This window comes from Gracilinanus agilis, chromosome 4 (genome assembly GCF_016433145.1).
Source record: "Gracilinanus agilis isolate LMUSP501 chromosome 4, AgileGrace, whole genome shotgun sequence".
NCBI classification, from domain to species: domain Eukaryota; kingdom Metazoa; phylum Chordata; class Mammalia; order Didelphimorphia; family Didelphidae; genus Gracilinanus; species Gracilinanus agilis.
This window is the reverse complement of record NC_058133.1, coordinates 189,132,249-189,148,244: the sequence shown is the minus strand read 5'-3', so window position 1 is coordinate 189,148,244 and position 15,996 is coordinate 189,132,249. Positions and strand designations below refer to the sequence as shown.

General features: G+C 36.7%; 1 protein-coding gene across 4 annotated transcripts in view; it reads right to left on the bottom strand.

Annotated features, from left to right (window-relative positions):
* The window catches only part of EZH1 (enhancer of zeste 1 polycomb repressive complex 2 subunit), a 39,197-nt gene extending 27,623 nt beyond the window's left edge, over positions 1–11,574 (bottom strand). For 3 of the 4 annotated variants that reach the window (XM_044676880.1, XM_044676883.1, XM_044676884.1), the window contains exons 1-9: positions 11,240–11,574; positions 10,514–10,634; positions 10,196–10,324; positions 8,897–9,016; positions 7,463–7,583; positions 5,937–6,116; positions 4,802–4,949; positions 3,507–3,670; positions 2,993–3,084 (exon numbers count right to left, since the gene is read on the bottom strand). In XM_044676880.1, the coding sequence (XP_044532815.1) occupies positions 2,993–3,084; positions 3,507–3,670; positions 4,802–4,949; positions 5,937–6,116; positions 7,463–7,583; positions 8,897–9,016; positions 10,196–10,324; positions 10,514–10,630 (1,071 nt within the window). In that variant the 5' untranslated portion in view covers positions 10,631–10,634; positions 11,240–11,574. The remainder of the gene's footprint in view (positions 1–2,992; positions 3,085–3,506; positions 3,671–4,801; positions 4,950–5,936; positions 6,117–7,462; positions 7,584–8,896; positions 9,017–10,195; positions 10,325–10,513; positions 10,635–11,239) is intronic. The other variant, XM_044676882.1, reaches the window with a different exon arrangement.
* Positions 11,575–15,996: the final 4,422 nt, after the last annotated feature.

The following is a 15,996-nucleotide window of genomic DNA, read 5'->3' as shown; positions in this document are numbered from 1 at the left end:
CAACTGTATGTGTGTGTTTTCAGTATAAAACTCTACATATACTTAGTCCACCCTGGCTGCCTTTCTCACTTTGTTCTCTTTTGTACCATAAGAAAATCATTATCATTAATTTGAGAGGCAGCTTCTTATAAAAATCAGGCAGAAAGCTGTTGTGAAGGCCAGGAAGACCTGGTTTCTAGTCTTTTCCCAACATACACTGGCTATGTAACCTGAAATAAGTAACCACCTTTCAGAACTCCAGGACATTTTCTAAGACAAGTTGCAGGGAGGGTACACACCTACATTGGAAGAGGAAATTTCTTCATCTTCAGAAATCTGAATACCAATGAAATCATAGGTCCAGTCATTCATTCATTATTCCTAACATTGTTTTATAGTTTTACCTTGATTCTAACAACCTTTTACCCAGCTTGATTATTCATCTTATTTCATTAGATTTAGGCACCAAAAATGTTTTTTTCAGCTATTCCCCAAATTCATATCTACATTTACTTTCTTTTTTAAAAAATTCTTACCTTCTGTTTTGGAAATGACCAATTCCAAGGCAAGAAGAGTGGCAGAGGCTAGGCAAGGGGAACTTGTCCAGGGTCACACAGCTAAGAACTGTCTGAATCCAGATTTGAATCCAGGCCCTCTATTTAGTTTCAAGGGAGCTAATTATTATGAGTACTCTCTACAGATTATAATCCCTCCATATTGTCCCATCCTATATAATTTCTGTCCATGTTCTATTATAATTCCTCCATAGAGAATCTACCAAAAATATTGGGACCTCTCCACTGGATCTTTAGATCTTCCTTAAAGGATGAAGGTATGTCACTGCTGAGGATATTCAAATGAATATCCTGTGCTGCATGTTCTAGGGCAACCCCAAAGAGAGAATTTCACAGAAGTGAGAAATGGCAGCATTGTTGGAATGAATACATAGCCTCTTAAGGTGATTACTGGTTTAGATGTATGAATCATAGCACACTGGGTAAAAAAAATCAGTTGTATTACTACTTTATAATCATACTTCAAGTTTGTGCAAACTCTAGGCTATCCTTTTTTTCATCATTATTATACAAAGCAGGCCAGACCTATTCCCAAGATGCCTAATCATCTCAGATCCTTGCCATTCTACCCCATATGATCTCTCTGGGAAAAGGACAGATATACCATATTATCTAACTGGTCCCTGTACACAGATTTCACTGATCTGAATTAAAGAGTCTCATCCTCTGACTTACCTTACTTCTCTATATCTCTTCTACCTCTAGGGCCAGCCTAAGGCTAAGTACCCAGAGGTAAAGTTTGTATTTGGCATGCCTCATCTCCCTTTTCTGCAAGCTTTCTCCTTCTTCCTTTTAGGGCTTATTATAGTCTTCTTTTTGTTGTTGTTTTTTTTTTAAACACTTACCTCTGTTTTAGAATTGATACTAAGTATTGGTTTCAAAGTAGAAGAGCATTAAAGACTAGGCAATGGGGATCAAGTGACTTGTCCAGAGCTACCCAGCCAAGAAGTATCTGAGGCTCGATTTGAACCCTAGACCTCCCTATCTCAAAAACTGGCTCTTTATCTGTTGAGCCATCTAGCTGCCCCTTACCATATTCTTCTAATGTTTCTAGTTCCTCTTTTTGTCAGAAAGGCTTTTACTTTAATTCTATCACACTAAGATATCAGAGACTTAATGTATTACTCTTACCAGGGGGAGTCACATTTTGTTTTATTTTAAACTCTTACTTTCTGTCAGTATAAATTCTTTTTTTTTAAAACCCTTACTTTCTGTTTTAGAATCAATTCTGAGTATTAGTTCCAAGGCAGAAGAGCAGTAAGAGATAGGCAATGGTAATTAAGTGACTTGCCCAGGGTTACATAGAACATATCTGCAGCTAGCTAGATTTGACCCTAGGACCTCCTATCTCTGGGCCTGCCTCTCTATCCACTGGGCCACCTAGCTGCCCTCCTTATCAATTTTAAGAAAGAAGAGTGGCAAGGGCTAGGCAACTGGACTTAAGTGACTTGCCCAGAGCCATGCAGCTACAAAGTATCTGAGGCCAGATTTGAACCCAAGTCCTTCCAACTCAAGGCCTATCCACTATGCTACCCAGATGTCCCAAAGAGATACAGTTTAAGAGTAAAAAGCAATGTTTAATCCAAAAGAATGACATTGATTTTAATACTGGAATTTCCAGCATTATGGCAGCTGGTCGGCAAATATTTTAGGTCGAAAGACCTTCAAACATCACTCTGTAGAGGTAACTACCTATTTTATCTATCCACACTGTTTCTACCCATTTGGTTATAGGAAACTCTTTGAAGATAGGATCCAGGTTTCATTTGTACTGCCCTATGCATGCAAGTCATAAAGCACTAGAGTCTTTGAAGAATTAAAGCTGATATTCACTAAAAGGGCAATGGAGAAGTATATGGTGAGCATGGTAGTACACTACCAACAAAGAATCACACAGAAGAAACTGTCATGGATGTCATTAAAGTCCTTGTTTCTATGGAAAAGGAGGGAGGTGTACCAGTCATAATTTTAGAGTAAGGAATCACCTCCAGATCATTCATGTACTCCATTAGTATTCAAGTCATGTTAAGAGACTCAGAAAGAATTAAGAGGAAGGGTTGGATCTCCTTTGGAGTATTTACTGGGTGCAACAGACCTAAATTACACCAAATGGCAATGCATGGATGAGTTGTAATCTGTATGCTCCACAATAATGAGATCACAGATACAATAATGTATAGAAGTCCTAGAAGACTATGTATGAGGTCACTTTTTTCTTTAGAATGCTAATAATTATCACTGAAGCCTGTAATTCACTGGAGGTAATATCCTGATGCTGAGATTGTCCCTCAGATATACTTCCCATACTTTTCCCCACAAATGGAACTTGCCCCTGTTCATGATCCCAGGGGCAGGAAGAGCTGTATGAAGAGCATGAGGACTCTGATCAACTTAAGAGAAAGTAACGATGAGGCAAGGACAGTCCCAAAATTACATACCAGCCACAGGAAGCAGTCCAATCCACATGGGTCTGGTTCAATCTTGATTTCTTTGTTCTTCCGTTTGTACACATTAGGTGTGGCATGAAAAGCTGGAAAACACAAAACTGTCCTGTTTCTCCTGCTCTATCCAGACAATGGAAAAATAACAAACCAAACAAGAGGATACAAATTTGGCCGAATCAAAAAATCATCATCAGGATAAACTGAATTTCACAATCTCTGACACAGAGTGTCATCATTCCCACTCTAGCAAGGGATGCTAGTTGTGATTATCTTCTTCAAATGAAAAGCACTGCAGATCAAAAATCAGAGCCACTGCCAAAAAGATGGAAACAGAACTGGCCCTTTGTATACCCAAGTTCAAGGGAGAAGCTGAAAGCTCCAGATGGATGCCCAGTCCCTAATACAGAACCTCATATATACAGTAGATGCTTGATAAGTATATCCTGAATGGACTGGAAAGAATAAGTGGAAGCACGAGAGCTAGGTCAGAGGAAGCACCCTCACTCACGGTGAAGGAAGCAGTCATATTTGAAGCAACGTCGGCAGAAGAGTGTGTGGAAGGAATGCAATGACTGTTCTCGCTGCACAGACTTGGCACAAGGGCCATCGATGTTTGGGGTGCACTGGGGAGGCAAAACATTGGGGTCCGACACCTCTGTGAGTTCGCGATACCTATGTGAGAAAAGGAAGTAGAAGTTCTTTCTTTTTTCTTCCCTTCTTTTTTCTCTTTAAAAACTGTCTTAGGATCTGTCTTAGAATCAATACTATATATTGGCTCCAAGGCAGAAGAGTGGTAAGGGCTAGGTAATGGGGATTAAGTGACTTGTCCAGGGCCACACAGCTTGGAAGTGTCTGAGGTCACATTTGAACCCAGGACCTCTTGTTTCTAGGCCTGGCTCTCAATCCACTGACCTACCTAGCTACCTCCAAAGTTCTTTCTAAGGGTCAGTCTCCTGGAAAGAGCATAAGGGCTCTGCTGAGGGAAGACTCAGGGACGAGTATGTCAAGTCCCTCAGGCAGAGTGCATTACATGAGACCTGGTGACAAAACAGTAAGATATCTAAATGGGTACAAACTGTTTGTAGTTGCAGTACACGCAGAACTGTCTGGGAATAGGGCAAAATGTGCTAGATCAGCTACTAGAGCAAAGCCACAATAAAGAGCTCACTGTCCAGATCTGTTCAAAAGCCTACAGAAAATGATCTTCCTATATGATGAGGCTTATTAGTCTATTATAGGGAAATTAGCTCCCTTCCTTCAAATCAGAAGTAGGAGACTATGGAATACTGCATACTATATGTCTGTCCAATGCAGTCCATGTGCTGTTTGATTTTGAAGACCTACATTTTTCTTTTTTTTAAATCTCTGCTATGAAGGATGACTCACTGGATGGAGAAGGGTACACTTAGAAATAAATATTATGTAAAAATAAAAGGCAGCAAATTTCAAAAATCTTTTGTAAGAAGTATTGAAGAGGTAATTGGAAGTGTAAGAAAATCATCTATCTCAGCCATTTAAACAAGGTTTGTTGGTTTGTCAGCAGTTAGCTAGAAACTGCTAAAAATAACTTTCAGAGCACTTTGGCCTGATTCTTTATGCTGATCATATCCTAAATTGTATTAGTTATTTGTTTTCATGTCTCATCTTCCCTACAAGATTATAATCTCACTGAGCGAAAGGCTATATCACATCCCCTCTTTGTATCTCCATCTTTCACAAAGTAGGTACTTAATAAACATGATGAACTGTGGAACTATTGTTCATTCAAACATTACCAAAGAGGTATGAGCCAGCTTATCCTACCTCTCTTTCATGTCATCCGGAACACCATTCTCAGGGAACATGGAAGAAATGGCACTGAAGATCATGTCATTTGGAAATTGTTTCTTGGAACTCTTTTTGTTGCCTGAACCAAAAATGACAGAAAGCTTCTGGGGGCTATTATCAGAACCTGGAAAAAAAAAAGCCCTTGTCCCTTTCACAGATGCTTTTGATTGGAATTACTAGAGTAAATCTGATTCCTGATTTCTTTAAAACATGTGGAAGAAGTCATTTTTATCTGAACTTTTTAAACATTAGACTATAGTGCCAACAAGAATAGTCCCCACTTAAGTAACACCTCTGGGTAGCAATGAATTTACAGGTAATATAACTCAAGTTAAGTCCGCAGGAGATTTTAGGGGAAAAGGAATACAAGTCGAAGTCAGTTAAAAGGTTGAAATTAGGGAGTGCAAGGGAGAAACAACATAATATATTGGAAAGGGCAATGTATGTGGAATCAAAGGACCTGGATTAGAATCTTGGCTCTCTTAACTTACTGGATGTGTGAGCTTGAGCAAGTCACTATCACTGGACTTCAGTTCCCTCATCTGTTAATGAAGGGATTATATTAAATGGATTTCTAAATTACTTTCTAGCTCAAAAATCATATGATCCTGAGGATGACACCTATTAATAGCTAGTGTTCATATGGCATTTTAAGGTTTACACATCACGATGATTATCTCATTTGATCCTCACAACAATTCTGGGAAGGAAGGTTTCATCATTATCCCCATTTTAGAGATGAAGAAACTGAAGCAGTAGAGGTTGTGAATTGCCCATGGTCACACAATTGTTAAAGGTGTGAGGTTAGATTTGTACTCACATCTTCCTGACTCCAGGTCCAGTCACTGTGCCACCCTAATATTTCAAGGTACTTTACAATAGACTTTTATCATATCCTTTAAAGAATGCCAAGTATTTTCCTCTGAACTTTGCCTCTTTTATTCTCTGGAAGGGTAGGACACATTATTTTATGCTTCCAAGAATGCTGAGCTTCCTTAAAATGAGCCTGATGAAGAACCTTATTACCCCTTTATAAGCAATGGCCCTTCTCAGCTCTTCTATCTGCCCTATCCTAATCATTTCCTTGGTGGAATGCAGGACCCCTACTTACCTTCAATGGTGAGTCGTTTTCTCTTCCTAAGGACTGGCAACTCTTCCTTGTTGTCCTCCTGTTTCCCTTCAGAAGAGTCATTGTTGTGCCCCTCCTCTTCCTCATCTGAGTACTGATTCAGGGCATCAACCAACTCCAAGAACACAGCATCACTGATCAGGACAGAACCTGGGATCATCTCTGAAAAAGGAGTGGTTGAGGGGAATTTCTTTCTCACATTATGTGTCACATAAGAAGGCCTTATTAGATGGAGCAACCCTCCTGAGATCTTGATGTTCCAGCTGTCCAAGGCAGATCAGCATTGTCATTCAGTAACATCTTAAGACACTTTATTCCAGGTAACACAAATTTAAATTCTGATAGGAATTAGCTGAGAAATGCAATCTTTTAATTAGTTGGGGTTTTTTCTTTTCTAAGTATGGTGTAGTTAGTGTAGGTGGTTAGAACATGATACCAGTGAGACTAAGACCTGAACCCTGATGGGGTTGGATAACCTTGATTTAACACTATACTAAGGACTACATTTCTAACCTCAGCCAGTTGTCTCATAAATGTGTATCCCTGGGCATACAGGGGATTCGGCAAAAGAGTCTGGAAGAAAACTTATGCCACACTTAGTAAATGTTCTACATATGATGTAGTAACCAGTAAACCAATCACTAGTAATAGTACTGTATCAGAGGATAGGATTTCCTCATAATGGAAGAAAATAAATTTCAGCTTGTGAGTATCAGTCTTTTAACAGTAGGGGGAGCTATAAATCAGGATTGAATTATAAAAACAAAAGTTGGTACTGGACAATGATAGCTGGTACAGAAGTCTACCTTCAGCTCCTATCACCCTCCTAATTCAGCTGGACTTTTCTAGAACTCCAAATGCTTTGTTTTTAAGATGCTCAGATCACTGTGTCAATTTCCTTACACATATTTGTTCTATATGTCATTGAAAACGTAGCTACAACAAAGAAGCATAATAGGAAGGTTATTCTCATTATCTTCCTCAGGTAAGAAGAAAATCAGACCAAAAGGCCTTGGGTCTTTTTCAGCTACAGAAATCTCTTGATATTTTTGTACTAAATTGCTTTTCATTTTCCCAACCATCCATTTAGTATAACAGTGTTCTCTGGTGCTTCTTAAATTTCATTTGGAAAATACCTTGCATGCAACCTAAAAACTTTTGGCCCTTGCAATCAGTGTATCCTCAGGGCTTCCAGGCCTCTCTATCTGCCCTGAAGTCAAACTTTCTTTTACATGGCTATCTAACCCACTTTGAGTATGAGTTCCTTGACAGTAGGGATTATCTTGATTTTTCTATTTGTAGTCCCAGAATTTAGCATATAGTAAATACTTAATTTAAAAAAATTCATTCATTTCAAGTTTTGTATCCTGGGCAAATAATGCCCTGCCCCCACCCCCACCCCCATGCCACAAAGTGACTGCCTCATCTATTTAAAAAAAAAGGTTATGAGACAAAGATGGCATGTACCCCCAAACTAGGCACCTCCCTCAGAGAGCCTATGTGTCTACCTTCTTCCCCATGGACTTTCCCATCATAGTTATTGATCAGTTCTTCAATGAAAGTTTCATCTTCTTCTTTAACCTCATCTCCCATGTAGGGAATATTGCACAAAACAGTCTCATCTTCCACCTGCAAACAAACCAGACCAGGCTTATTCTACTAAGTAGGCATTTCTGTCCCTGTAGCTACTTCTTCCTATATGGGGATCCACCAATCCTCTCCAATGGAGGGGAAGGGTGTAGGAAGGGAGAGGAAGAAAGGGAAGGAACAGAGCACCTCGAGATACTTTTGGTCACTCAGGGTATTCTGTGTATAGAGGAATGACAACCTGAATTGTACAGAATGGAGCCATCTGAAAAGATGACATGCTACTTCCAAAAAAGTATATTTACTTTTAAAGTGAGGGCTACTCAATAACAAGCTTAGAATCAGTATTAGTATCATTAGTAACACTACCACCACCCAAATGTCTTTATATAGACACTTATTTTTCAAAGCATTCTCCACCCAAAATCTCACTTCATCCTCACATATCTGTGTGACAGAAAGGCAATGCAGTTTCACCCACAGGGCAGTACAATTGGCTCACATAGAGACCTTTCAATAAATAGAGGGAGACAAATGAAAAAGAGAAACTCCAAAGATCAGAAATGATCCATCCAGGTGGCAAAAGCTGAGCAAACATACAACTTCTGGACTTTCTATAAAATGGAGGAAGGCTAACCTGACCTACAATAAAATACTTATTACTACTATTAATCACTATAACCTGAGAAGTACGGTGTGCATCAGAGAACTGCAGATGTTTTCTGGTTATAAACAACAGAGAAAAGCTACTTGGGCTTAGGAATGACTAATTACTCTTAAACCATTTCCTAAGCACTGAAAAGCATACTTTTAGGTTGTGATTTCTTCTCTCAGAGTAGCCTCCCAATTAGAGTAGGATATGGATTCAGTCTATCACCAGATAGATAAGCAATTCCAGCAATGCACAAGATCAGTTTTTATAAATTATATGAATAGAGATGAAAGCATAAAGACACAGATGAAAAGATTATAGACTTATGTGTAGTAGTAATCATTTTCCATTAGCAGAAGTTATTATTTATCCCTCAGGGATCTGATTTATTGGAGAAATTAAGCTATGCCCAACTTTCTACCTATGCCATATAATGCTATAAAGCAACTAGAATATTGCTCAGTGTTGTTCCTCCCAGAAAACCAGTTAGAAAGCAATTATGAAGTATAGTTCTGAGAGTCCAGAAGAAAACAAATTTTAAAAAATTTTTCAGTTTCTCTTTTGAAGGAAGTTAATAACATTCTGTCTTGTTCATCTTTGGTGTGTTAAATATTAGGAAAAATGTCACCTTCAGAGGAGCTTTGCCACATAAGCACCAATTATTCATAGTTTAATCATGTGTCATGATGCTTCTACTACATACCATGAAATTTTGCTGGAGAGGAGACCAGGAATACATGATGGGTACCAATGCAACCGTATTCAGAGATCTCATTAACATATCCTGGCTGTCAAATCCTGGAAAATTGCTTTCTACAGTACACTGTAATACAAGCAAGAAAATACACAATCAGGAGGTGATGCACACAGCCTTCAGTGGACCCTAAGTTTCCTTTCATATCTTATCTCTTTCATATTCTGAATATCTCTTTCATATCTTTCTGATCTTCTATCTTTACTACATGTATCTATAAGAGGTCTTGCAACAAACTGTTCGTAATGTGTGATTTAAATATCAATAGTTTCTTCCTCAGGGACCTAAGCAAGCAAAAGTGGGGGGTAAAAGTTTTATATCAATATCTTAGTTAACCTAAACTGGGTGTCCTAGACTTCAGGAGATATAGTCTAGAATGCAGTGTGCACACCAGCAAAACAAAGGATTATAAAATTAGATTCCTGAATGTGCCAGGAGATCAACTTTGAAATGTTTTCTTTGAATACTAAAAAGCTTGACATCATCAATACAACTAAAAAGAGAGGCAAAACTATGGTCCCATCTGCTTTTGGTCAAATGCCATTTAAAAATTAAATTACTTTTTAAAATTTCCTCTTTTTACATGATAAACTCTGCTATCCATACTAATGGAAATGAAGAGTACAGAACTAGATTGGATTATCAAAAATCAATTTCTATATGTCTTGAAAAAACAGTCATTTCCTCCTTCATCCCATAAGCAGTTAGATTTGCCATTCTAGTTATACTTTGCTTAGTTAGGTTAATATAATAAAAATTAGTTGGTATTTCCTAAACATATTTCAACTGACAAGAAAAAATGGCCTAAGTGGTAAGAGGAAGTTAATTCATTAAAACCTAGTTTCAGAAAAATGCACAAATGAAGACCTGAATACAATAGCTATCATAAAGTATTTCTTGTTCACTGATTCCCCATAAATTATACATACATAGTAGGACATAGGATCATAATAACTAATTTTGTAGGAGACCTCAAGTTTCTAAACTTTCTCATTTTATATTTGAGAAAACAGAGGCCCAGAGAGAGAACTGATTTATCTGGGATCACAAAGATTGTAAGCAGCATGTCTTGAAGTCAGTGAATATCTGGTCACCCAAAAGTCAGTAAGCATTTTTTCTATTCTACTGTCCCTCTAGGAAGATAGCTGAAGAGTAGGAAGGAGGGCTGAGCCACCATTCTATGGAGAAAAGAAATATTTCCCTCTAAGAAACCCATTAAGCTGAATCAATTTTGGGCACCAAAAGTACCTTTTTGAGGAAAGGATGCCCACTCACAGGCTTCATCAATTGAACAGGCTGGATTCGGAGCCTCTTCCAGTCTTCATTGAGGATCTGAGTTTTTTCTTGAACTTTTGCAAAATTGGCCACAAACAGGGCCTAGCGAAGCCAAGGGAAGGATTTATTACTTTAGATTTCAAAATAAGAGTATAAAAAAAAAAAACACCCTTCAGCTGCCCCACATTAGCTCAGTAACTTAAAAAAAAATAAAACCTTAGTAGTCATCCAAACATAATTTCAAAATTAACTTCTAAAAAAGGTCTTTTTATAAGTACTTTCTTCCCTTACCTTTGCACCCATATTTGCCTGAAACCGTTTGAGCTGTCGAAGTCGCATATACTCAGACTTAACTTTTCTCTTCCAGTAAGTGATACATTTGGAGGTGGGAGAATTTGGGATATCCATTTTGCTGTAATGAAAAGAGACACACATCAGGGAATGAACATTTTCATTGCCTGGAAAACAGAATACTCCCTAAAGCTAAACAGATGTGGTCAGTCATATTTTCATTTCTAATTAAATCTATCCAGAAAAAAAAATACTAATTGCAGACACTTAATCCCTTGGGTCCAATTAAAACAGTTTCCATTCAAAGAGCTGTTCTTTAACATTCATGTCATAAGTGAGTTTAGTTCACATTTTTAAGGAGGCCCTGTTGTTTCTTTCCATTTACCTCTCAAGATTTTCCTTTACAGTAAGCACCCAAATTATTTTTAAGTTTGAGGGCCCACACTCCTGAATAACAAAATTCTTTAGTAAGCTGGATTAAATATCAAAGCATGCTATCAACAGAATATGAAGTTGTTAGGGCTAACACCCTTGAAAAACACATTGAGATTAACCCCATAGGTGTCCAACAATAAAGATAGGTTATAAAAATGTATGATCTTAGTTCTCAATTATATTATTAGAAATGACAATCTAATATAACTCACTGTATGGAAGTAGAAAGGACAATGGATTTGAAACCAAAAGATAAGGATTTGGTTGCCAGCTCAGAAGTTATTGATTTACCTGTTCAACTTTGGGCAAGCCACTTTCCCTCTTTGGTCCTCAGTTTTTTTACCTACAAAACAAGGGAGCTTAGATCATTTTTAAGGTCCCAATGGTTACTTTGGAAATTGTATCAGGAAGCAGGCAGAAGAGTTAGGTGTGAGGCTGCATAAGTCTGTTGGAAGTAGCAGTCTGGAGGTATCTATTACAAACTTCAATACCTTCTATGTATTTCATGGTGGAACTGCAAGGAAAACTGGGAACTTTTATAGGGTGATTTGGGGTCTTTAATAGCAGAACAAGACATGAAGACCAAAAAAAAAAAAAAAAAAGAACAAATTCAGGGGCCACTAGGTAGCACAGTAGATAGACTGCTAGGCTTGAATTCAATCTGACCTCAAACACTTTCTAGCTATGTGATTCTGGGCAAGTAACTTAACCCCAATTGCCTAACCCTTACTTCTTTTCTACCTTAGAACTAATTCTTATTGATTCTAAGACAGAAGATAAGGGTTTTAATTTTTTTTTAAAGTGAATTAAACTCTTTAAAAAATATTTAGATCTCAGGAGGAGGCTGATCCAGTATTTACCAGTTTTAAAGACTTACCACTATTTTTTTTGCAAATGAGTCAAGATCTCAAATGTTCTCTAGGGAACTCACAAATACATACTTTATAACAAAAGACATTATTCCAGCCATATGTGACTAAGCTGCTGCACATAACAACCCATCATAGTTCTCTAATTCAGGTCCAGTTAGCATGACCCATCATCACTTTAGAACATAAACAAACACAAACAGCTATCACAACCTCATGACCTCACTAGAATCTAGAGAATAATGGTGGCTAACTTGCTTTCTCAACTCAGTTAATTTCATGCTTTTAAGTTCCTGAAAACATCAGCTATGGAAAGGCTGTTAGATTTGGAAGAACCACTAAGATGCTTACTACATCAGACTAAGGCTGAATGGAAACACAAAAATAAGGACATTTTTTTTCTTCTTCTCTTTTTTTTAGTAAGGACATTTCTGTCTGTTTAGTTTATTTTTATTTTTTTTTATTTTAAACCCTTAACTTCTGTGTATTGACTTATAGGTGGAAGAGTGGTAAGGGTAGGCAATGGGGGTCAAGTGACTTGCCCAGGGTCACACAGCTGGGAAGTGTCTGAGGCCAGATTTGAACCTAGGACCTCCCATCTCTAGGCCTGGCTCTCAATTCACTGAGCTACCCAGCTTCCCCCTATTTCTGTCTGAATACAAAAACATAAGAGACTTCAAAGGATATCAGATTTTTAGGCCTAATTTTCTGTTTTCTTATAACTTTTTAAAAATTTTAGGATTTAATTTCCAATAAAGTTTTGAAAGTACTAGTATTTCTTCCCATGCGGAAAAACTAATACCCCAAAAAATAGTAGTATTTAAAGCCCATATGTATTTAACTGTGCTGGTCAAACCTGGCTGGAACCAGGTTTGAAGCAGCCTTCCCAGTGACTCCAGAACTGCTCCTTTGAGTCCTGCCTGGCCTAGGTCAACTAGAAACTATATGCAACTAATACTAAATAATCTTCCTCACAACACTATTAAATGCTTTAAAGACTCAAGTTTATTTTTTTGTATTTGTATTTCAAAAGAAATATAACTAAATTGATGAGTCTAATATTATGGCAAACCTGGTGAATCATAAAGTTATAACAGAAAGAAAGTCAATTATTTTTTAAAAGGCATCATTTAAAATCTAACTATCATGAGCTCAAATTAATTTCCAAGTTAAAAAAAGGAAAATAAAATAATCAGATCTAATTTCTGAGTTATATAATCTCCCTTCTCAAATCCTTCTCAAAATATAGAGTCTAAATAAGGTGAAAGAAAAAAGATTTTTTCCCTCAAGTTATATAATTACTGAAGTATGAAAATATGGTGCAGAAGTTAGAATCTGGGTTCAAATTCTAACTCTGCTACTTACTAGTTATGCAATCTTGGCCAAGTCACTCAACCTCTCTGGGCCTCACCAATAAAATGAGGGGGGTTGGATTTAATGATTTCTAGGCCTATTCAAAATCCTATAATTCTTGGTTCTGAACCAGAACAGAAGAGTTTCCCTCTAAAAGCAGAGGAAATCTCCACTTAAACCACATTACAAAGTTTAAATGTCATCAGAATGCAGCACTACATACTGACACACTGATTTCAAACTTCTATTCCTCTGTTGCTCCTTTTGAAATTCATTTCTCCTTTCTGAAATAATATGATTAATTTGGGATGTATGAGCCACTTAGAATCAGGGATCAACTCATATGGGGTGGGGGGAATGTGCCTAGCATCACTGGTGCTGAAAAGGGGAGTTATTTTGAAGAGATGGCTATTAGAGATGGTGCCACAGAAAACCAGCAAGGGCGGTATCAATATTTTTTGGTGGGGAAAGGAGTTAAAAATGATGTTATAAAAGAAATATGGCTTCCCATAGTTAGGGAGATAAACAAGATATAGTAAACACAATGCAATATCCATCAATAAATGCTATCAGTTTTATTTTTAATAAACCATTTTATTAGATCAAAAAACATACAAATACGTCAATGGGCTTTAACCAACCACAATATAAATTTAGCCATATTTCCCCTTTTACAATCAAGGTATACTTGAATCTTTTGTCCATGAACCAGTATTTATTTGATTTGGATTTTTAACTGTGGGCCATCAATGTCCCTAAAAATTGATCTGGCACTTATACAGTTCTACTCAATATCTTGAGAAGAAAAGCCATGTTGCTTGGAAGAAACAGACTTAATAATGAAAAATAGAAGAAAAAGAAAAAAGTCATAACAAAAAGCCATCAAATAAGACAAGGCAAAAATCAAAAGCCAAAACTGTCACTAGGACAGGACTAAGAAATAGGTATTCAAATATTCATAATTCATTTAGACTTGCAAAAAAAACCTGGCATTCTAGCTCAGTGCTAGTCTGACAAGTTTTTATAAACAATTTTTATTCCTACACTGTAAATGCTCACTTTTCAAATTAAAAATAATCTCCAAAATACAGTGACTGTGGTCATTAGGGAATCTCAATTCTAGCTATGGTTTCCAAGAAATACTTAATTTTACTGTTAAAAACCTGAAGATGATTATACTTTTTATACTGCCAGAGAAATGCAAATTAGAAATGCTAATAAGAAGCCTCATGGTACTAATCAAAGACTGTATACTATCTACAGGGTAACTAACTCTCTATAAGAAAAGAAAACTTTCATTCTTCATCCTGTAAAAACTCATGGCTTCCAAGTCAAAGACTAAATCTGAAAAGAATCTGTCTCACTTAGAATTAGAGAAAGATTTCTTGAAATTGGGGGCATATACTTAGAAAACAATAGTATAAAATATTATAATTTGTGACACTGGAACATCAATATATATATAAGTTTCAAAACTGAGTAGTTTTTTTAAACATTTAAAGATACCCTTTGAAGGAACACCTTATTTGGCTTTAGGCACAGCTTAATGAGGTTGCTACTTTTTTCTTGTTTTAAGTAATTTTATTAAGCATCGAGCTAAAAGGTGCAGTTTTTACTGTGAGACTTTTAAAATTTTTTCCACTTTATTCTTTCTTCTTCTTTTCTTGGTAGAGTTTCAGAGCTCTGTGTCATGGATCTTTCTTGAACCAGACATGAGCCACAGGAGACAACTTGTACCTGTAAAGAGCTCTAACACCACAGAGAATTCAATTATTTTTGTAGCAATCACCAGTTACAGTGTTCCAGTTTCAACCAACTCTGTGTCTAACATTACTCTTAAATTAATTCTCCAAAATGTTAGTCAATGACTCTTTCATAATATACCATCTTCTTTTGAAATCATATTTAACAAAAGGATTCTATTAGTGCACCTCAAAACTTAAGCTTGTAACCTCTAAACACAAAACAATGCTTTACTAAAATGAAGCATAGAATAACAGGGTCATTACTACTCGTTGCTTACAATCCTCTGTGTTTCATTTTCCTCATCTGTGAAACCAGAAAACTATATACAGTGGTACCTTGATACATGTGCACCACTTTAAGTTACAAGCAGTCCCAAACGGGACTTTTTGCTTTAAGTCAGGAGCCTGAGGTGGATGAGGTAATCAGCACAAGCAAGATTAAGGAAATGTTGAAGATTTGGTAAAAAATTAAATGGTTTTTTGAAAAGACACACCCAGAAAAACTTGCAACAAGTCCTTCAATGGAGCTTGGAGCTGTGTGAGGACACTTGTTTGACACATTATCAAAAAGTTCTGAAAGGGAGGAAGAAACAAACTTTCATGGAAAGATTTTTGTTGATATAACCTCTAAGTGAAATCAAGGAAAGTGTGGCAAAACAGCCAAAATTCAATGAAGAAAATGATGATAATTAAGTAAAGTAAAAAAAATTGCATTTAAGTTTAGTAATAAAGTTACATATCATAAGTAATGTATAAGGTTAATTTTGCATTTAAATGTAGCATTAGGTACAGTGTAGAGAGTAAGATGTTAAGTGATAGCACACAAAATGCCAGCATTTTCACCTGATCTTGAAGGTAAATAACATTTCATAAGCAAGTTTATTTCTTTACATTCTTTTTTATCTATAAATATGTTTATTGTTATTTATAAAGTACATTTTTGTATTTAAAAGCATATAAAACAAAAAATTCATGTGGTTTTTGGGGCTGAAACGGATTAATTGCATTTCCATTCATTTAAATGGGGAAATTCGATTTGACACACAAGCATATTGAGTTACAAGCTTGGCTGTGGAATGAA